This window comes from Neoarius graeffei, chromosome 2, assembly GCF_027579695.1.
Source record: "Neoarius graeffei isolate fNeoGra1 chromosome 2, fNeoGra1.pri, whole genome shotgun sequence".
In the NCBI taxonomy this organism is placed as follows: Eukaryota; Metazoa; Chordata; class Actinopteri; order Siluriformes; family Ariidae; genus Neoarius; species Neoarius graeffei.
The window spans coordinates 105,564,357-105,587,889 of record NC_083570.1 but is presented as its reverse complement, the minus strand read 5'-3'; the positions used below and the strand labels follow the sequence as shown (position 1 = coordinate 105,587,889).

The following is a 23,533-nucleotide window of genomic DNA, read 5'->3' as shown; positions in this document are numbered from 1 at the left end:
TGATTCTAAGATTCCTGTTCTTGGCTGCAGGAGTGGAACCCAATGTGTTCTTCTGCTGTTGCATGCTGAGATGCTTTTCTGCTCACCACGGTTGTAAAGAGTGATTATATGAGTTACTATACCCTTCCTGGCAGCTCGAACCAATCTGGCCATTTTCCTCTGACGTCTCTTATCAACAAGGTGTTTATTTCCACCCACAGAACTGTCGCTTACTTAATGTTTTTTGTTTTTTGTACCATTCTGTGTAAACTCTAGAGACTGTTGTGTGTGAAAACACCAGGAGATAAGCAGTTTCTGAAATACTCAAACCAGTCCATCTGGCACCAACTGAAACTTTCACACTTTGAGATCACAGTTGGGCGGCACGGTGGTGTAGTGGTTAGCGCTATCGCCTCACAGCAAGAAGGTCCGGGTTCGAGCCCCGTAGCTGGCGAGAGCCTTTCTGTGTGGAGTTTGCATGTTCTCCCCGTGTCCACATGGGTTTCCTCCGGGTGCTCCGGTTTCCCCCACAGTCCAAAGACATGCAGGTTAGGTTAACTGGTGACTCTAAGGCCAAGTTTACATTAGACCATATCTGTCTTGTTTTCTTCACGGATGCACTGTCCGTTTACATTAAACCGCCTGGAAACGCCGGGAAACGGGAATCCGCCAGGGTCCACGTATTCAATCCAGATCGTGTCAGCTCCGGTGCTGTGTAAACATTGAGATACGCGGATACGCTGTGCTGAGCTCTAGCTGGCGTCGTCATTGGACAACGTCACTGTGACATCCACCTTCCTGATTCGCTGGCGTTGGTCATGTGACGCGACTGCTGAAAAACGGCGCGGACTTCCGCCTTGTATCACCTTTCATTAAAGAGTATAAAAGTATGAAAATACTGCAAATACTGATGCAAATACTGCCCATTGTGTAGTTATGATTGTCTTTAGGCTTGCCATCCTTCCACTTGCAAGTGGTAAGTGATATGCGCTGGGATCACACACACAGCGGCTCAGTCCCGAATCATGGCTCATAGCACTTCACTCGCGCGCTCTGTGAGCTGCGCAAGGCCGGAGTGCGCACCCTCCAGAGGGCACTCGCTGTTCAGGGCGGAGTGATTTGGAGCGCAGGATGCCTGCGGAGCCGAGCGTATCCGTGTATTGGTGTTGCTGTGTGCACGCAAATCGTGTATTGGTGTTGCTGTGTGCACACTAATCGTTTTAAAAACGTTAATCTGATGATCCGCTGATACGGTCTAATGTAAACATGGGCTAAATTGGCCGTAGGTGTGAATGTGAGTGTGAATGGTTGTCTGTGTCTATGTGTCAGCCCTGTGATGACAGCAACAGGAAATCTTTTGGTGGAGAGGGTGGAGACCTCGACTGGCTATCGTAGCCTGCAGGGAATCGGCCGTCAGACATTCTGTCGCATGTCCCAGACCCGGTGAAATGTAACTGAATTGTCTTGGCCATCCCTAAGGGTCCCATCTGCATCTCATCATTGCTGAGGAGTGTGCTCCCATCACCCAATCAAGCATCCAGCCAGAGCAGGTCATGATATATTTTAGCATATTAACATGCCATTGTTGTGTGTTATGCCTGATGTAAAGACTCTCATCTCTGCGAGCCTACCACACAGATTTAATACTTGTCATTTTTAGGGCATACCTAACAACGTGTTTTCTTTCCCCCCCCCCAATCTGTCCCTCTGAGTTACATGTTGATCCTGGGATTGAGATGCTGGCCTCTTCTGCCCCTCGGACCTGCTTGATCCATCCTGGTGCCCTGTGTCTGGTCGGAGTTTTATTGCACCGCTCCTGTGAAGGACGGCCCCATGAGGACAGTTGAGGGTTATACCTGTTAAAAGTGTTAATATTATAGTCAGGCTGTCTGTTGTTGCCCAAATGAGGATGGGTTCCCTTTTGAGTCTGGTTCCTCTCGAGGTTTCTTCCTCATGTCGTCTGAGGGAGTTTTTCCTTGCCACCGTCGCCACAGGCTTGCTCATTGGGGATAGATTAGGGATAAAATTAGCTCATGTTTTAAGTCGTTCAAATTCTGTAAAGCTGCTTTGCGACAATGTTTATTGTTAAAAGCGCTATACAAATAAACTTGATTTGATTTGATGACCTAGCGACTTGTCCAGGGTGTACCCCGCCTTTCGCCCGTAGTCAGCTGGGATAGGCTCCAGCTTGTAAAACAGGATAAAGCGGCTAGAGATAATGAGATGAATGAGATCACAGTTTTTCCCCATTCTGTTGTTTGAAGTGAACATTAACTGAAACTCTTGATTTGTATCTGCATCATTGTGCTGCTGTCAAGGGATTGGCTGATTAGAGAACTGCATAAAACAGCAGGTGGACGGGGGTTCCTAATAAAGTGTCCGGTGAATGTATATTATCATATTAGATAATATATATTAAACGTATAATCGCTATCAGTGACAAGCTATTCTATAAATTGGGCTCTAATTTGGACGTCTACATGACCAGCCATGTGACAAGCAGCAAGCTGTTGATGTAGGGTCTAAATGAAATGCTAATGTTCCTGAATAAATCACTCCATCTCTTTCAGAACAGATTGTGTGAGGAAGACAACGACAATGAAAAAAAGTGAAAGAAAAATAAACAATGACTATAATAATGTCTGTTGCAGTCACTCATGTGACAGTTATAAAAAGCTCTGGTCGTTCCGCATAAGGAGATTTCAGCTTATCCGAAAAGTTTGCACATCTGTGTTGTTGCTGGAGGACGACTCATAATTACAGCAGGCTGCGGAGCTCGTCTAATCCTGATTATTAGCAGATCAGTGACAGCGAGCCTGCAACCACGGCTTTCTATCTTTAGTCACTTTGAAATAATGGTCAAGGTTTGTTTTTGTTTTTTCATTTGAGGAAAGGTCTGGATAGCTTGGTGTTTATATCACATTGTAGTCCTGGTTAGTTTTGTGTTTTGTCTGCATTTCTCTTCTTTTGGGTTTGGTTTACATGATTGTCTTTCTTGCTTTGGTGTTTATTCTACATTTCTCTTCTTGTTGGCTTGGTGTAGACTACTGTCCTTTTTGTTTTGGTGTTTATTACCTCCGCCAAGGAGGTTATGTTTTCGGTAGCGTTGGTTTGTTTGTTGGTTTGTCTGTTAGCAACATTATGGAAAAAGTAATGAACAGATTGCTCTGAAATTTTTCCAGAGGTGTGACTGGGCACAAGTAACAATCCATTAAATTTTGGCGGTGATCCGGATCACCTTCTGGATCCAGGATTTTTTTAAAGGATTCTTGGCGGAGGTCTGCGCTCTCCGAGTGCTTTTCTACTGTAGTTCTACAGTTATGTTCTATGCGGTTTGATGTACACCAGGGCTTTTCAAAGTGTGGGGCGCGCCCCCCCTGGGGGGCGCCAGAGTTCTTCAGGGGGGGCGCAACATGAGGAGCCTTTACCAGAGACAAAATGGATCGATTTTTAGTACCTAAAGCTACAGTGAGTGAGGAGACAGAGTTTGGGACAAGCAAAAAAAAACAGCCTCCAGGATGTTGCGATTTGCAACTTCAGCGCAAATTCAACCAATCCCCGCGAATTCAGGGCGGTGTTGCAATTATATCCAATCACCGCAACTTTCCCGCAAATTTGACCAATCGTTGGCGTCGTCTTGAGGTGACGTCGACAAACTACCTTCCGCCTTACTTCCGTGTTTACGTTCAAGAGAAGCAGCATGCGCGCAGTGTTGCCAGATTGGTTTTAAGTGCATTTTGGCGGGTTTTGAACATATTTTGGACTGGAAAACGTCAGCAGTATCTGGCAACACTGCATGTGTGAGTCAGTGTTTATATAGGCTTAAATTCTTTTACTGAAAGTGTATGTTTACAGTGAAGCACTGTGTGCACTTTATTTTTTTTACTTAATACAAGAAAGTAATGGATGCCAACATTTTTGCCAAAATGGTATTTTATTTTCCATTGTTTAGGCAGCTTCAGCATCATACTGTGAGGTTCTGTTCAAATTGTTTTTTTTCTTCTATGAAGCCTGAGCCATTTATTTTATTAGTTTATAATTATTGTTTAATTTAGTCTTCAGGAGAGACTGCCTGCACACAGTACTAGTATTAATAGTTTTTTTCTTACATGAAAGCTGAGGCATTTATATTATATTTTAAGGTAACTTCATGTTGTGCTGTGAGGTTCTCTGCACTTTAACTTTTGAACCAACAGGTGCATTTGGATAAGTAAAGCCTATTTTTCTGCATTTTTGTAGTCCTGGTAATCTTTTATATTGGTAAAGTTGTTTATAGGACCATTTCTCAGTGTCTTTGTTTTTTAATCAATAGTTTTTCAGTAATAACTTAATATTTAACATATCACTCAATTTTAATCACAAAAAGAGAAAATCGCAACAATTTCTCACAACTTTCACTTCCTCCCGCAATGTAATCGCAACAAAAACCTAAAAAACACCGCAACTTTCATCGCAATTTTTTTGGAAAACCCCCCGCAACATCAGACATTTTAGCCCGCAACAATCACAAAAAAGGCCCGCGGAATCCTGGGGGACTGGAAAAAGAAGGAAGTATGACCACGATTATTTAAAGTTTGGATTTTCATGGACTGGATCTGAAGATGCTCCACTGCCACAGTGTGTTGTCTGCCAAGAGGTGCTAGCTAACGATGCTATGAGATGTTTAAAATGTGTAAAACAAGATGTTTTAAAAAGCACAGATGTTTAAAATGTGAAAAATAAAAAAATAAAAATGTGTACAACAACCATTTTTTAAAAATACGAATGGAACATTAAGTATAGCAACAACAAAAATTGTGGGGGGGGCGCGCTGTTGTTTATTTGCTCTCCGAGGGGGGGCTGACTCTCCCACACTTTGAAAACCCCTAGTGTACACTAATGTCCTTTTTGTTTTGGTGTTTATTCTACAGTTATGCTTTATTTGGTTTTGTGTATGCTATTGCCCTTTTTGTTTCGGTGTTTATTCTAGTTATATCCTGGTTGGGGCGGCACGGTGGTGTAGTGGTTAGCGCTGTCGCCTCACAGCAAGAAGGTCCGGGTTCGAGCCCCGTGGCCGGCGAGGGCCTTTCTGTGCGGAGTTTGCATGTTCTCCCCGTGTCCGCGTGGGTTTCCTCCGGGTGCTCCGGTTTCCCCCACAGTCCAAAGACATGCAGGTGAGGTTAACTGGTGGCTCTAAATTGACCGTAGGTGTGAATGTGAGTGTGAATGGTTGTCTGTGTCTATGTGTCAGCCCTGCGATGACCTGGCGACTTGTCCAGGGTGTACCCCGCCTTTCGCCCGTAGTCAGCTGGGATAGGCTCCAGCTTGCCTGTGACCCTGTAGAACAGGATAAAGCGGCTAGAGATAATGAGATGAGATGAGTCTTGATTGGTTTGGTGTTAATACTAAAGTGTAGTCTTAATTTCTTTGGTGTTTGTATGGTCCTAGTTTTTTGGTGTTTATTCTAAACTGTTGTCTTGGTTGCTTATTTTATTGTACACTGTGATCCTGTTGGTTTGGTGTTTATTCTACAGTTATTTCATGGGTGGTTTAGTGTACACTGATGCCTTTTTGGGTTTACTGTATTTTACACTTCATTCTGTTTGGTCTGGTGTAAAGGTTAAAGAGTAATGCTAATTTGTTTGATTTTTATTTGATATTGCTGTTGGTTGGACTGTTATTTAGTCAACGCTGTCATCCTAGTTACCTTGGTGTTTATTCTACTTTGTTGTCCTCTTTGGTTTGGTGTTAATTTTACATTTTTATCCTGGTTTGTTTGCTGTTTATTCTACACTGTCCTTATAGATACTTTGGTGTTTGTTATACACTGTATCTTTGGTTTGGTGTTTGTTCTATAATCCTGTCCTAGTTTGTTTGGTGCTCTTTCTTGTCCTGATTATACGGGTGTTTTATTCTACAGTTCTCTCCTGATTTGTTTTTGGTCTTTAATCTACATTGTTGTCCTTTTTTATTTGTTTTTTATTCTACACCGTCATTGGTATTCGGTCTAAACTATTCCCCTGTCAAGTTTTGTATTTAACGTAAGCTGTTACCCAGTTGTCCAGCATCACCTTGCTTGGTTTGGTGTTTAATCTCAACTGCTATCCTGGTTGGCTTAGCATTTATTTTTCTTTGCTGTCTTCTTCAGTATGGTGTTTATTTTACTCAGTCACCCTGTTTTGTTGTGATGTACTATCGTCCATTGTTGATTATGGTGCCACCAGTTTGACTGCATGATTGTATGGTGTTTATCCTAAACTGGGGAAATTTTATGTTTACTGTCCACAAATGTTCTGGGCTGAGTTTCCCAAAAGCATTGCAAAATTCAGATCATCATAACTGGGAGAGAAAGTACTCAATGTGATGCTTGCTCTACCATTAAATGGTGATCTTTGTGCTGTGGTGCTTTTGGGAAACTTGACCCTGTTTGGTTTAGCTTTTATTCGACACTCTCGTCCTCGCTGGTTGAGAGTTCCTCTTGTGTTGGGTCTTTGTGTTGAAATGTAATGGAAGACTGGAGCTGCATGTCAGTACTGCTGGAATCCAGAATTTCAAGGGAGGAAGTAGAGTCTGTAGGAGTCAGAAGGTCAACTACAAACAAAACACACACAAAGAAAATTAAGTACCAGTTCAGTGCCACAAATACCCCTTTTCAACCAACAGGGAACAGGTTCTTGAACCGGTTCCATTCAAGATTCCTTGAACCTTGGTGCCAGCTAGCGAACCAGCCCATGTTTTCACCAGTTTTGACCAAAACCGTTGTAATAAAGGATGTGTCATGAACGGAGAGTATTACACAATACACAACGGGAGTAAACAGTAGTAGCAAGATGGTGGAGTTAATTGATTACCTATGAGCTTTTGTTCTGTTATTGCAGATATTTGTTTTTGGTTAATTTTTATTAGCTCATCCAGCTGTAGGCCAGGCTGGATGAGCTTATATGATCACGTGTCATCCGTCCTTTGTCGTTGTCCATCCACAATTTACAAAAATCGCTACTCCTCCTACAGGATTGATAGGATTTCGATCAAACTCCCATACAATGTTTCCCAGGTGGGTGTGCATAAAAGTTGTCAAGACAGTGGTGCCACCTGTCATATTTATGATTTTATGGGCATCTGAAGTGTTTGGGTGACTCATCACATTAAACATGACTTCATAAACTGCTGGGATGCTTTCACTGAAACTCACCCAGAAGACTCTAAAGACATTCCAACAAGAATTGTTCATCAGGTGGCGGCACCTACCATGGATGAGGCTACAGAGGGGTCACGTTCAGTTTAATGAAAATCGTTACTCCTTCTACAGGAATGATCAGATTTTGATCAAACTCATATGGAATGCTCCACAGGCTGGTATGTATAAAAGTTGTCAAGACGGTGGCACCACCTGTCATATTTAACATTTTATGGGCGTCTGAAAATTTTGAGTGACTCATCACACCAAACACTACTGTTCGTAAACTGCTCACCCAGAAGACTCTAAAGACATATTCCAACAACAATTGTTCACCAGGTGGCGCCACCTGCCATGGATGAGGCAACAGATGGGTCATATGCAATTTCACAAAAATCGCTACTCCTACAGAATTGATCGGATTTCAAACTCTCACACAACAACAGTGGCCGTTATGAGCTACAGCCTCATTGAGGCTATTTTTTCTGAAGAGGTTTCCTTTTCCGTTGCATCCTCCATCGCTGCGCTCCACTTCCTCTCCAAGCTAATGATACGCCCACTGATGACATCACAGTTCATGCTGAAAAAAACCCCAGCTATATTTTGGTTCCAGCTGGGAACCAACTTTTCAGATGATGAACCAATCTATTTTTGGTTGAAATGCTCTAAATGGTTCAAAATGTGGTACGTGAACAAGAAAAGAACCTGTTCCCTGTTGATCAAAAAGGGGTTAAAAAGAGTCAACTTTATATATCAATCAGTAATAAGTCTAAACGTATTTATGATCATTGAATGAAATGGCATTTAAATGTTAATATTTGTTAATCTGTTATATTTGTTCTTTTACTTATATTATTGTTAATTTGTATACAGATGTAACTTTAATTTGAATGCATAAAAGACTGCATTATCTTCACTATGAAAATTTTATTTTTATTGATGTTAGTGTAGAACAAAAAATTACTTTCTGTATTGTAAGATTTTTAAAATATGATTTTTTTTTAAATAAAAAAACCCACTAATTTGTATCAGGGGGTCTGTGTCCAGCAACCGGCTTATAAAGATATAAAAACCATGATCCATGGCTAATAGAATGCACTGATAAGATAAATATCTTCTAAAGTTCATTTGGTGACTGATTGGTCAGACCTTGTGCAGGCAGGGACACGGTGTGCTGCTGATCATCTTTCTCTTCAGCAGCACTGGTGGAACTGGAGGAGTGAAGGGGGGTGCAGCGTTGTCCTGCTGCCGCAGTGTGTGATGGCTGTGTGGACGATTCTGGCTCAAACACACTGCCCTCTGCTGCTACTGAGAGACAAATACCACCATCATCATCATCATCACCAAGACATCTTGCAAAGAAAACAACATTCACACACAGGATTAAACCACTACCATCAGCTAGAATTTAAGCCAATTTGTGTAGGTTCTGTTAATTATTCAGGAACCCAAAATTAAAGATTGCTTGTCAGAGACCAGATAAGCAACTTCAGTCATTTTTAGTTCGTCTTGTGTTTGTTCTCGACTCAGAAGTACATATCTTCTACATCTCAAAAACAGCCATTTTCACCACCAGGAGTGTTAAGAACAATCTGAATGAAGTGATTTTCTGTGATAATATGTTCAGTAATTTCCCTTGAACAATGCAGTCATACTGAATTGCTAATTACCTAGCTAGCTACAAAACATGCTAACTATCTGCTGGGCCAGTTATCGACTGTAGCTTGCTAAGTAGACAGATATCATAGCCTGGCAAGCCAGACTAAATGTGAATATTTAGTCTGGCCTCGCTCGTAGACATTTCCGAAGCGGGTAGGAGGAACAACCCGCTGTCTTTCAAACTGTCTCTGTGCGTATAGGCCAACGCTCTGACCAATCAGCGCAACAGTGACTGTGACGTAGTCAGAGCGACAGAAAGCAGTGGGGGAGGCCTTGAAATAAATAATTTTTCAAAATGCGTATTAATTAATAAACAGGTTCTAGATACTAAGAAGTTTGGAGTCTGTACCACATACTTAACATACACTCATTTTTTTTTCAAGTGTTTTTCAAGGGTTTGCTTAAACTGTTTTTGAGAGTTTTTATTTAGTGGTGTTTGGTGAAATAATTTCCCTTAAATTTAAAATAACGGGAAAATAAGAAACAATCAAAAAGTAATGTTTCAAAGCTGTTTATTAATTCTTCGTACTGCACAAACTAACCCCATCCTTTTGGCTACGAGCGGAGCCAGCTGGTAGATCAGACTTTTGCCATAGCCGGTCGGCAAAACAGCGAAAACGTCCTTCTTGAAAAGGAATGAGCGGAGAGCCTCTTCCTGCTCATGTTTCAACGAAAACTCCAAGTCTAATTCTTCTAAAACTGATTCTAAAGAGGAGTCAAACGCGCGCTGTTCACTAGCGGTAGTCATCTTTCCTGTTGCGCTTTCTCCAGCGTCGCGCAGCCTTGTCGTCACTCCTGCAAAAGCCCGCCCAAAGAATCCAAACAAAAACCTTGCGTTGTGATTGGCGGGCACGATTTGATGCCCGGGGTGTTTTGTTGATATGGTGCGAGGCTAGACCCACTCGTAGGCAAAAATATTTTTGGTCGCTAGGCGGGTGGGTCTAGTTTACTAGGCTACAGATATCATGTATAAATACCAAAAACAAACACACGCCCAAAAAACTCAAACAATATGAGTGATATTTTAGAATAAGTATTTTATCATCTCTATTACATCAATGAATGTACTACTAAGCTTATTATCTATCTTGGTGCTAACTAGCTTTCAGAAACATTAAGTAAGTGAACATTTTTCCTGACTTGAAAAACAATAAGCTTCTGAATGCAATGCTTTCTGGTTATGTTTTCATTTTTAAAGTCGACGCTAATGTTTACTCTTTTTAACCTTTTAGCCAGCGTTAACTTTTTTAGTAGTTTGTGCTACAGTAGCTCTTTTGTAGGATTGGATCATATGGGCTAGCCTTTGTGCCCCATGACCCCGTCACCGGTTCACTGGTTGTCCTTCCTTGGACCACTTTTGGTAGGAACACCCCACATTTTGGGTGTCATTTTGGCAGGGACGGAATCAACCCAATAAACTGACAAATGCACATTTGCAGAAATATTTTTACTAATTTTACCAGATCGCTAAGGATTTTCACAGGGGCATAGAGCACGCCAAGCCCTTTCCGAAGAGGGCAGACACAGCCCGCTATGACCATGGCTCAGCCCGCTATTTGGCCACGAAGCCCCGCGTGAGCGCGGCTCACTGAAAACTCTAATATAAGCCCTGGCTCCATCCACACGTACACGCCAGGATTTAAAAATTCATAACTCGGCCACTGAAAGTCCTAGCCCTGGCAACCTTTACAGGCACCTCCCTCTCCCTGAGACCTCTCAAAACAGCCCTGGCACAGCCTGCTACGACCGCGGCTCGACCCATTATTTATGAAGAATTTTGACCTCTTTCTGGAGCATTTTATTGGCTTGACCTAGAGTCTTCGTCTCTGGTCATGCTATACAAAGCATCATGAAAAAAAAATTTTTAAAGAAAAAAAAGAAACCTTTATTCGTCACATACATACTTCAAGCACAGTGAAATTAATCCTCTGCATTTAACCCATCTGAAGCAGTGAACACATGCGTGCACACACTCAGAGCAGTGGGCAGCCACACCAAAGCACCCGGGGAGCAGTCAGAGGTCAGGTACCTTGCTCAAGGGCACCTCAGCCCAAGGCCCCCCACGTCAACCTAACTGCATGTCTTTGGACTGTGGGGGAAACTGGAGCACCCGGAGGAAACCCACGCAGACACGGGGAGAACATGCAAACTCCACACAGAAAGGCCCTCGCCAGCTGCTGGGTTCCAACCCGGAACCTTCTTTCTGTGAGGCGACCGTGCTAACCACTACACCACCATGCCGCCCGGTGGTGTAGTGGTAATACAGGTAATTAGGTCAGGTAAGCCTCAACACTTACCACAGGTGGTCAGATTTTGAACCATTGGTCTGTTGGTTGAGCGTGGCTATAACCTATGTAACCGGCTAGCTGTAAAGTAAACAAATGCCCTGTGACCGATGCCAAGTGGTGTACATACAGTATATTTCTGCAGAGGTGGAAAATAAAGTACATTTACTTGAGTACTGTACTTAAGTACACTTTTTGAGTATCTGTACTTTACTTGAGTAAAATTTTTTTTTGAAACTTATGACTTTAACTTGGCGGCACGGTGGTGTAGTGGTTAGCGCTGTCGCCTCACAGCAAGAAGGTCCGGGTTCGAGCCCCGTGGCCGGCGAGGGCCTTTCTGTGTGGAGTTTGCATGTTCTCCCCGTGTCCGCGTGGGTTTCCTCCGGGTGCTCCGGTTTCCCCCACAGTCCAAAGACATGCAGGTTAGGTTAACTGGTGACTCTAAATTGACCGTAGGTGTGAATGTGAGTGTGAATGGTTGTCTGTGTCTATGTGTCAGCCCTGTGATGACCTGGCGACTTGTCCAGGGTGTACCCTGCCTTTCGCCCGTAGTCAGCTGGGATAGGCTCCAGCTTGCCTGCGACCCTGTAGAAGGATAAAGCGGCTACAGATAATGAGATGAGATGAATGAGATGACTTTAACTTCACTACATTTGAAAGGCAAATATCGTACTTTTCACTCCACTACATTTCTATCAAGGTCCTCGTTACTCATTACTATGAAGCAGTTTTGAAAGTGGATGTGTTTTGTTTTCTTTTCTAAAATGTGATTGTTTTTTTCTCAGGTGACCCTGAGACAGCCTATCAGTAATCACTAGGATCACGTCACGTCCATAACTTGATGGCAGAACAGAAGGAGGCGGTTTTTCTGGAGTATGCACACATCCATGGCTTTACCTAGAACCCATGTTTCAGTTTTCTGAAAGGATTAAAGATTCGTTTCATTTTAAATGTTTGCTTTGTTTGCCGAAAACGAACCACATCACGGCCTACAAAAACTCGCCATCCGACCTGCGGAAACATACTGAGGTATGTAAACGTTTTATTCCAAGAAAAAGCTTGCAATGATGTTGTCTGTGCTTTTTAGAGCTAGCGATAACATTGCAAACATAGCTATGCAGTCTAGTGAGTCAAATGACTTTCTATGGATTTGCCCGCCAAGTTGCCATCACCTTGTCCACGGCTAACATTAACATATAGCTAGTTAACGTGGACACTGTTAGTTAACATGTAGAAACGGAGTTATGCTAACATGAATAATGTTAACTTATCTGAAGTCTTTTCAGAAATGTTTTAGCATAATCTTGCCAAATAAACAGAATGTAGAAATCTTTCTTTTCTAGTAAAGTTAGCTACCCAATATGATTTCGAGTTTGAAAAGAGTTTGCTAGCATGTCAGGTGGAGCTTCAGCGCTACAGGTTCTACAAGCTAGTCAGTAAATCCAGTCAGTCGCTTCAGAGGCATTAGGGTTTAGCGTTGTGGCAATAATACAACAATGTGTTGACAGAAAATGTACTTTTAATATTTAAGTATTTTTAAAAGCAAGTACTTCAGTACATTAACATAAGTAAAAATTTGACTGTATAACATTCACTTGTATCGGAGTAACATTTAACCAGTAGGATCTGTACTTTGACTTAAGTAATAAACTTGGGTACTTTGTCCACCTCTGCATTTCTGACTGATGCATGTGCATCAGTTGCATCGGTCCCTGGACCCAGTCATTTCGCCATCACAATTTGGCCCTTGTCAAAGTCACTCATACCCCTTTTCCACCAAATCAGTTCCAGGGCTGGTTCGGGGCCAGTGCTGGTGCTGGTTCACAACTTGTTCAACTTGCGAGCCAGCTGAGAATCAGTTTGCTTTTCCATAGCTCGCAGTGCTAAGGGGAGCCACGTCATTACGTCGCTGTATACATCAGTTACGTCGCTACGTTTGCATAAACCTTGGCACGAATATCGAAGCAAAAACAACACGGAAGAAGCAGCAACAACAACAATAATAATGGATGACTTCGCGTTTGTACAGCTGCTGCTTCTCGTCGCTTAAAAATGGAGATCTTTCGCGGTCTTTTTATTGTTGTTGGTCTTAACAACTCCGCCCCCCGCTGACATAAGCAGTTCTTTCCTCTGGCCCAGCAGAGAATTGGTGCTAGCCTGGAACCGTTTTTTCTGGCCCCAGAGCCAGTTCTTTGTCAGTGGAAACAGAAAACCCGGTTCCAAACTAAGCACTGGCCCCGAACCAGCCCTGGAACTGCTTTGGTGGAAAAGGGACATCAGATCCTTACGCTTGCCCATTTTTCCTGCTTCCAACACATCAGCTTCAAGAACTGACTGTTCTCCTGCTGCCTAATATATCCCACCTATCGACAGGTGCCACTGTAATGAGATGATCAATGTTATTCACTTCACCTGTCAGTGGTTTTAATGTCATGGCTGATCGGTGTATAAGCTCTAGGGTAAGACATGCCCCATTGAGTCAACCTTCAAGAGAACCACACTGAGCATGAAAAACAGAATAAAGGATACGGTCTGCACTATCACATGGCTGTAATAAATCCGTGTAAACTGATCGGGATTAAGGGCACCTAACTGCTGTGGAAAATAATCCCCTTTGTGATTTATTCCTGACTCATTACTGATAAGGGCAATTCCATGTAAATGTCAACCTCACCATGCAAAAATAAAGCAACATGTAATACATCAAAACCACTCCCAGAGATATCACCTAGGCCTGTATTTTACAGATGTGAATAAGTTGAACCAATTTGTCACAAGAATTGTTCCCTTCGCCTTCACTACTTTAGCTAATGACACGAATAACTTTGATCATGTACAATTCTATATTATTGCCACAAGCCACAGAAATGTATGAAAAAATCCACAAAACAGCAAAACAATAGCCATCCTAAATATTATTTAAGAACTTTGATAGTTTTAGCTGATATTTAGAGAGTTTTTCAAAGGGTTATGGTGGTTAAATTGCTGATTTTCTAAACATACGCCATGTCTATTTCAGACGCGTCACATCCATAACGGAATTTCGTCACATCCATAACGCTGACTTTTCCTTCCGAAACTCTGCATGAAATACAAAATATTTTAAACAAAGATTTTTTAATATTCACCTTGGACCCCTTTATCAAATGGATATCTCCATTTCGACATTAGGTTTACAATTTCACAGAGTTTGATAAAAATGTACAGTCACCCAAGAAAAGTGATACTTTTTCTGTCACATCCATAACGCATCTTTTATTGGCATTTTCTGGGATGCCCTAGATGTACTATGGGAATTGTTCTTGTTCTATCACTTCTCCAGTATGGTACAGCCTTAAAATATGCAACACCTGTTTAAATACTGGGAGACAATAAAACATGCACTGGGTCATTTGTTGCCATTTTGAGTTCAAGTGTCACGTCCATAACGCTGGAATTGCTCATAAACAGGAAGACAAATAAAGAGAAAAATTGTTTATTAAGTTACCTATATTAGGTGAGCCAGGAGAGACACATATATGCTCATCTTTCTCCATTTTAGAGGACTCTTCCGTCTGGTGTTGAGCCGTTGCAGATTGTTTGGTATCGCAGACAGCACCGAGGTGTCCAGAGACATCATCTAAGAAGCCAGAAAGCAGAATAATAAGTATCTAGTTGCAGGAAGGGTCTAGTCCAGGGGTGTTCAATCTTATCCACAAAGGGCCAGTGTGGCTACAGACTTTCATTCCAACCAAGTGGGAGCTACACCTGATTACACTTGTTTAATCAGTTCATCTTGGTCTTCAACCAACTATCAACCAACTATAAGGTCTAGTCTATCACAGTGGACTCTTGAAGATGCTTTCATCTGAGGAGCTTCATCAGGTCTACTGAATAGTGGGAGAGTGTGAAATTTATATCGTATAAAAAATGTAAACATTATTAGACAAGTCGAGCTCCTGAAATGTACTACCACGAAACATTTCAGAATGACCCGGATAACTGAAAATCTTCACAGACATTGTAAATAAGTAACTCAAGAAGTAATAGATGGTAATCACACAGCAATGGTCACCAAGTTCACAATGCACCTTTGTTTTAATAAGCAAAATCTATTGGATTTGTTGATGGGCTGACATAAAAATATGTGTACAATTTTCCTTTTATTGGAAATACTGTATGTTCAATCATCCAAGACGTGGTTTGTGTCTGATGTATGATTCTGAAGTTCTGAACTGGAGCTGCATTTACGGTATACAAAATGACTTTAGTTCTGCAGTTTGTACAATGCTAAATTGGTAGCTGCATACATATACACCAATCACCACTGACAGGTGAAGTGAACATTGATTATCTCATTACAGTGGCATCTGTCGAGGGGTGGGATATACAGTTGTGTTCAAAATAATAGCAGTGTGTTTAAAAACGTGAGTAAAGCTCAAAATCCTTATAATAGTTTTTATTTCCATGCATTGGGAACAATGCACATTATATTCTACATCAAAACATGAAGAAAAATGTATCAATATTTTAATTACTTTACAGAAAATGAAGAAAAATGAACATTGGGCTGTTCAAAAAATAGCAGTGTCTGCATTTTTCATTACAAACTCCAAATATTTACTGTATAAACTGAAAAAATCTTAAGGATTTAGTATTCCTGTGAATCACTAAACTAATATTTAGTTGTATAACCACGGTTTCTGAGAACTTCTGGCACCTGTGAGCAGGTATTCCAGCCCAGGATGATTTGACAACATTCCACAATTCCTCTGCATTTCTTGGTTTTGCCTCAGAAACAGCATTTTTGATGTCACCCCACAAGTTTTCTATCGGATTAAGGTCCGGGGATTGGGCTGGCCACTCCATAACTTTCATTTTGTTGGTCTTGAACCCTGATGCTGCTTGCTTACTGGTGTGTTTGGGGTCGTTGTCTTGTTGAAACACCCATTTCAAGGGCATTTCCTCTTCAGCATAAGGCAACATGACCTCCTCAAGTATTTTGATATATGTAAACGGATCCATGATCCCTGGTATGCGATAAATGGGCCCGACACCACAGTAAGAGAAACATTCCCATATCATGATGCTTGCACCACCATGCTTCACTGTCTTCAGAGTGTACTGTGGCTTGAATTCAGTGTTTGGGGGGTCGTATGAAAAACTGTCTGCGGCTCTTGGACCCAAAAAGAACAATTTTACTTTCATCAGTCCACAAAATGTTTTTCCATTTCTCTTTAGGCCAGTCGATGTGTTCTTTGGCAAATTGTATCCTCTTCAGCATGTCTTTTTTTTAACAGTGGAACTTTGCGGGAGCTTCTTGCCGATAGATTAGCTTCACACAGGCGTCTTCTAATTGTCACAGTACTCACAGGTAACTTCAGACCGTCTTTGATCACCCTGGAGCTGATCATTGGCTGAGTCTTTGCCATTCTGGCTATTCTTCGATCCATTCGAATGGTAGTCTGTTTTCTTCCACGTCTCTCTGGCTTTGCTGTCCATTTTAAAGCACTGGAGATCATTTTAGCTGAGCAGCCCATCATTTTCTGCACTTTACAGTATACGTTTTCCCCTCTCCAATCAACGTTTTAATCAAAGCACGCTGTTCTTCTGAACAATGTCTGGAACGACCCATGTTTCTCAGGTTTTCAGAGAGAAATGGATGTACAACATGTGCTGGCTTCATCCTTAAATTAGGGCCACCTGACTGACATCTGTTTTTTCACAGAATGAATGATCTCACTAATTAAACTCCACACTGCTATTATTTTGAACACGTCCCTTTCACTTAATTATTCGATTACACAGACTCAGGAGCATGCATATGAATGTTGAGTCTGTTGGTTTTCTATGACTCTACTACACCTACTGGTAAATTATTTGCCATGTAGTAATATAATTTCCACCAAAAACAGTGACTGATCTGGTTAGTCGTGTTGTACTGCTATTATTTTGAACACAAGTGTATTAGGCAGCAAGAGAACGGTCAGTTCTTGAAGTTGATGTGCTGGAAGCAGGAAAAATGGGCAAGTGTAAGGATCTGAGTGACTCTGACAAGGGCCAAATTTTACAAGAATACCACCTCTGGGCTGAATTACGTTGCTATAACTTATGTTGCTGATCTGGAATTTTTCCCCCCCATCACTTATAACTATCAATTTTCATGATTTTTTTTCCATCAGTTTTTTAACATTTTGTTCAGCAAAATGACCTTCAGGGCAGCACGGTGGTGTAGTGGTTAGCGCTGTCGCCTCACAGCAAGAAGGTCCGGGTTCGAGCCCTGTGGCCGGCGAGGGCCTTTCTGTGTGGAGTTTGCATGTTCTCCCCGTGTCCGCGTGGGTTTCCTCCGGGTGCTCCGGTTTTCCCCACAGTCCAAAGACATGCAGGTTAGGTTAACTGGTGACTCTAAATTGACCGTAGGTGTGAATGTGAGTGTGAATGGTTGTCTGTGTCTATGTGTCAGCCCTGTGATGACCTGGCGACTTGTCCAGGGTGTACCCCGCCTTTCACCCGTAGTCAGCTGGGATAGGCTCCAGCTTGCCTGCGACCCTGTAGAACAGGATAAAGCGGCTAGAGATGAGATGAGAAATGACCTTCACCTTGACCTTTAACTGACAAAGGTCAGCTAGCGCAAATTACTGTGACTTGAGTCACAGTCTCTATCTAGTTATGGTTTGCAAGCCACTGTATTTGTTTGTGCCAAAAAACGATGGATAATTTTCCAAAGGATTATTTTTTCAGTGAATATTAGTCTAATCACCAATAACTTTCTCTTCTAGTAGTTGAACTTGCGGATCTCTTCTAGTAGTTGAACTTTTTAAGATCAAAATCAAGCACTTTCACGTACCACTACTAAAATGATCTGGGAAACATAAAATCTGTCCATGTTAGTGTTTTGAACTCACTGTCCGATGTGCTGGAGCTGCTCAGGGGGCTGCGAGGAATGTGCTCCTGGCTCGGGTGGTGCTCTGGGGGGCTGCTCGGGGTGGATTCATGGTTGCTGGATGGTGAGCTGAGTGAGGCTTTGAGGCCGGTGTGTGTAGCTGAAAGGGTGTGTTTCGCTTCAGGTGGGTGCACTGAAGCAGGAGAAGTCGGTTTCAGGACACTGGGAGAAGAAGGAGATTTCGACACAACCTCTGGGTGGTGCTCTTTCTGTGCTGCCTTCTCTCCAGGTGCACTGTCGTCATCAGCTGGTGAGAAAAGGAAATGCAACCACATCCTGATCCACATCCTGGATGTAAAAGCATAATGTGTATAGCTGCTGTCCTGAATGTGCTACAAACCCACTAACCGTGTTTGGATTCGGCTTTGTTCGCAGATGACAATTCACTTGCCTGTGTGATTAAAATAAAGAGACAAAATAAACCTCAAAGAAATAAAATAAACCATGAGACCATAAGAAAGGGAGTGCAAAACTGAGTACACTCAAAACTAAATTTTCACGAAGGCTTAGTTGTTGGTTTAACTCACTTTCTCTTTCATCTTCTGTTTTGCCCGCAGCTGTGCCAGGAACTCGTTCCCCATCACCTGAACCCCTAGGATTCGCCCCCCGTGCGGCCCCTCCCGCTTCTTGCCCTCCTCTGTATTACTTCTACTCACAGAGGTCATGGATGCATCAACAGCTTCACATGATTCAACTTTCTCCAGTACCTGAGTCTTGATTGGTTCTTGAGTGTGTTCTGGGATGGGGATTTTCATCACAGGTTTTATGAATTCGACGTTATTAGATTCAGTGGTAGATGGCATGGTGGCATTTGTTGGTACAGGAGTTGGTGTGTGTGGGCTGGTGGGTGGAGATTTCAAGGAGGTGCGTGATTTAATGAGGTTGAAGAAGCCACTCATGCAAGATTCCCGCTTCTTCTCCCCTTCCGGACCACCGTCTTTTACAGAGGAACGCCTGAGAGAGAAAGGATCATATTACATTCAATATATTATATACCAAGACAGCTGCTACAGAAATAAAGATTCACTGCTATGCTAGCTAACGAGCCAGGTCACAAGCATGGAATAACTTGAAACAGAATTTTTTTTTTCTTCACTTCTTCAGAAGCAGATCTCTTACATGTTCATAATGTTCACTGCTAACTCTTGGTAGCTAGCTAAATGAAACTAACTTGAGAGGATTCTTAGAAATTCAAAGTAATATTCGTTAATAGCCAGAAACATCACTGCTAACTGTAGTTAGCCAAGAAGAGCTAACCTGATCAAATTTTTGTGCTAAATTTTAAGTCACATTCACATACGTTTATCATTTTTACTGGTAATGCTGGCGAGCTTTACAAAAACTTACTGGACAATAACTGAGGAAATGTCCAGTGTCCATAAGACTACTTTTGAGGCCAAGCTGGCTACTTATAGACATCTGACAGATGAGTCTTTGGGATAATATATAAAAGACACACCCATATGTCCTACTCCAAGACACGCCCATGTGTCCTACTGAAAGACACATTTATATATCCTACTTCAAGACACACAAATGTGTCCGACTCAAAGACTCACCCATATGTCCTACGCAGACGCACCTATATGTCATACTCAAAGACACACCCACATGTCCTAGGCAGACACACTTATATGTCCTCCTCAAAGACACACCCATATGTCCTCCTCAAAGAGACGCCCATGTGTCCTACTCAGACACATTTATATGTCCTATTCCAAGACACGCCCATGTGTCCGACTCAAAGATATGTCATACTCAGACACCCACGTGTCCTACTCAAATATACATTTATGTCTCCTAGTTCAAGACACAAATGTGTCCTACTCAAAGATATCTATATATCCCACTCAAAGGACACATTTATACTGTATGTCCTACTCCAAGACATGCTCATATGTACTATTCCAAGATTCACCCATACATCCCACTCAAAGACATGCCCATATGTCCTACTCAAAGACACACCCATGTGTCCTAATCAAAGACATTTATATATCCTCCTTCAAGACAGACAAATGTGTCAGACTCAAAGACATACCCACATGTCCTAGGCAGACACACTTGTATGTCCTCCTCAAAGACACACCCATAGTCGTACTCAGACACCCATATGTCCTCCTCAAAGAGATGTCCATGTGTCCTACTCAGACACATTTATATGCCCTATTCCAAGACACACCCATGTGTCCGACTCAAAGATATGTCATACTCAGACACCCACGTGTCCTACTCAAATATACATTTATATCTCCTAGTTCAAGACACAAATGTGTCCTACTCAAAGATATCTATATATCCCACTCAAAGGACACATTTATACTGTATGTCCTACTCCAAGACATGCTCATATGTACTATTCCAAGATTCACCCATACATCCCACTCAAAGACACACCCATGTGTCCTAATCAAAGACATTTATATATCCTCCTTCAAGACACACAAATGTCAGATTCAAAGACACACTCATATGTCCTACTCAAAGACACACCCATATGGTCTACTCGAAGACACATTTATATTTCCTACTTCAAGACATACAAATGTGTCAGACTCAAAGAGATGCCCGCATGACATACACAAAGACACACTTGCTGTATATGTCCTACACAAAGACACACCCTGCATCCTGCTCGAAGCCATGCTCACTGGTTTAACTTTCTTATATAGTGAGCACTAATATGGTTAATAAGTTATAAACATCTGAAAAACAGAAAAAGGACAAAAAGGTTTTTTTTTTGTCTTACTTGATGCCAATCTTTGTGATTTTTTTAGCAAAGAAATCGTCCAGGCCCTCATCCACTTTCCCAACAAACTCCATCTGCACCATGTCTGCTGCAAGAGTGCTCTAAAAAAAAGTAGAAACCAGGATAAGAACATGACACTAATTAAAAGACAAAGACGCAAACAGAATGTGTGCGTGCGCACGTGGTGTGTGTGTGTTCTGCAACTCTCACAGCTGCTTTTCTTGGTTTGGTGTTGCGCCTCATCTTGCGTGGGCGGAGTTTGGTCATGTGCTGCAGTTTGGGGCTATCGGTTTCTGGTAGATCAATGAAACACACACTCTCGGGACTCTCTATCTCTGCCTCCACAGGTTCAGGAGGTGGAAGAAGGGGCGGGTCTTCCATGTGAATGGGCACATGCTCCAGTGCTTTATCCAAATCAAACTCTAGCTCTGACGGACAAACCGAAAAAACAAATAACCAAAAAACAAACTAAACAGATTAATTAACATTATGTAAATGAATGATGGACTTGGTAGTTTAGTAAACTATGCATTTTCAGTAAAAACCCTGGAATGAATAACAGAAACAAGTGTGAATTAGTAGACACTTTATTGTGTACAGTTCCATACCCTACCAAAGGCCACGGAGATGGGACGCACCATCCGGAACAGGATGCTCTGCCTCTTGGAGGTTGGAGATACCTTCATTTATCACAAGAAACAAATTACATGCCGAATTAAAAACTGAGTCAAAGTTAGAAACTTGTATTTGTACAACCCCAATTCCAAAAAAGTTGGGACGCTGTGTAAACTGTAAATAAAAACAGAATGTGAAGATTCGCAAAACATGGAAATCCGATATTTCATTGAAAATAGGACAAAGACAGCATATTGAAACATTTGATGTCAGCAACACATTTTAGAAAAGTTGGTACAGGGGCATGTTTACCACTGTGTTGCATCACCTCTACTTTTAACAACACTCTGTAAACATTTGGGAACTGAGGAGACCAATTGCTGCAGTTTTGACAGTGAAATGTTGTCGCATTCTTGCCTGACATACAAATTCAGTTACTCAACAGTTCAGGGTCTCCTTTGTCATATTTTGTGCATCATAATGCAGCAAATGTTTTAAATGGGAGACAGGTCTGGACTACAGGCAGACCAGTTTAGCACCCAGACTCTTACTACAGAGCCATGCAGTTTTAATATGTGCAGAAAGCGGTTTTGTCTTGCTGAAAGAAGGAAGGCCTTGCCTGAGAAAGATTTTGTCTGGATAACAGCATATTGCTCTGAAACGTGTATATATCATTCAGCATTGACGCCTTCCCAGATGTACAAGCTACCCATCTCATGTGCACTAATGCCCCCTCATACCATCAAAGATGCTGGCTTTTGAACTGTGCACTGATAACAAACCAGATGGTATCTCTCCTCTTTAGCCTGGAGGACATTTTGTCCATGATTTCTAAAAATAATTTCTACTTTTGATTTGTCAGACCTCGGGACAATTTTCCACTTCGGCTCAGTCCATCGTAAAAGAACTCGGGCCCAGAGAAGGTGGCGGTGTTTCTGGATATTGTTTATATCTGGTTTTAACTTACATTTGTGGATGCAGTAATGAACTGTTTTCACAGACGATGGTTTTCTGAAGTGTTCCTGAGCCCATACAGTGATATCCACTACAGACACGTGTCTGCTTTTAATGCAGTGTCTCCTGAGGGCCTGAAGATCACAGGCATCCGATGTCAGTTTTTACCCTTGTGTCTTGCATACAGAGATTCCTCCAGATTCTCTGAGTCTTTTAATGATATTATGGACCATAGATGATGTGATCGGCGGCACGGTGGTGTAGTGGTTAGCGCTGTCGCCTCACAGCAAGAAGGTCCGGGTTCGAGCCCCGTGGCCGGCAAGGGCCTTTCTGTGTGGAGTTTGCATGTTCTCCCTGTGTCCGTGTGGGTTTCCTCCGGGTGCTCCGGTTTCCCCCACAGTCCAAAGACATGCAGGTTAGGTTAACTGGTGACTCTAAATTGACCGTAGGTGTGAATGTGAGTGTGAATGGTTGTCTGTGTCTATGTGTCAGCCCTGTGATGACCTGGCGACTTGTCCAGGGTGTACCCTGCCTTTCGCCTGTAGTCAGCTGAGATAGGCTCCAGCTTGCCTGCGACCCTGTAGAAGGATAAAGCGGCTAGAGATAATGAGATGAGAATGAGATGATGTGATCCCCAAATTCTTTGCAGTTTTATATTGAGGAATGTTATTCTTAAATTGTTGCACTGTTTGCCCATGCAGCCTTTCACAGAGCGGTGAACCCCTCTCCATCTTTACTTCTGAGAGACTCAGACTCTCTGGGATGCTCTTTTTATACCCAATCATCTTACTGACCTGTTGCCAATTAACCTAATTAGCTTCTTTTTTTTTTTTTTAGCATGACATACCTTTTTCGGTCTTTTGTTGCCCCTGTCCTAACTTTTCTGAAACGTGTTGCTGACATCAAATTCAAAATGAGCATATATTTTTCAACAAACAATGAAATTTCTCAGTTTAAACATCTGATATGTTGTCTTTGTACTATTTTCAATGAAATATAGGGTTTCCATGATTTGCAAATCATCATATTCTGTTTTTATTTGTTTTACACAGTATCCCAATTTTTTTTTGTAATTGGGGTTGTACTTCCTCTACTATATGACTACATCTTAATTTATTGATTGTTTACTTTTTAAACATGATTAATGTAATTTTTTGATGTGACGATCTATTCTTCAAAGGTAACTGTACCACTCAGATAACAGGGAAGGAGAA

The 23,533-nt window shown here is 42.0% G+C and overlaps 1 protein-coding gene across 2 annotated transcripts in view; it reads right to left on the bottom strand.

Annotated features, from left to right (window-relative positions):
- Nucleotides 1–2,042: 2,042 nt before the first annotated feature.
- Nucleotides 2,043–23,533, bottom strand: part of LOC132882086 (F-actin-uncapping protein LRRC16A) — a 100,513-nt gene continuing 79,022 nt past the window's right edge. The window contains exons 30-38 of one of the 2 annotated variants that reach the window (XM_060915318.1): nt 21,364–21,430; nt 20,961–21,178; nt 20,751–20,851; nt 18,529–18,955; nt 18,350–18,392; nt 17,964–18,248; nt 14,567–14,698; nt 8,285–8,443; nt 2,043–6,549 (exon numbers count right to left, since the gene is read on the bottom strand). In XM_060915318.1, the coding sequence (XP_060771301.1) occupies nt 6,398–6,549; nt 8,285–8,443; nt 14,567–14,698; nt 17,964–18,248; nt 18,350–18,392; nt 18,529–18,955; nt 20,751–20,851; nt 20,961–21,178; nt 21,364–21,430 (1,584 nt within the window). In that variant the 3' untranslated portion in view covers nt 2,043–6,397. The remainder of the gene's footprint in view (nt 6,550–8,284; nt 8,444–14,566; nt 14,699–17,963; nt 18,249–18,349; nt 18,393–18,528; nt 18,956–20,750; nt 20,852–20,960; nt 21,179–21,363; nt 21,431–23,533) is intronic. The other variant, XM_060915319.1, reaches the window with a different exon arrangement.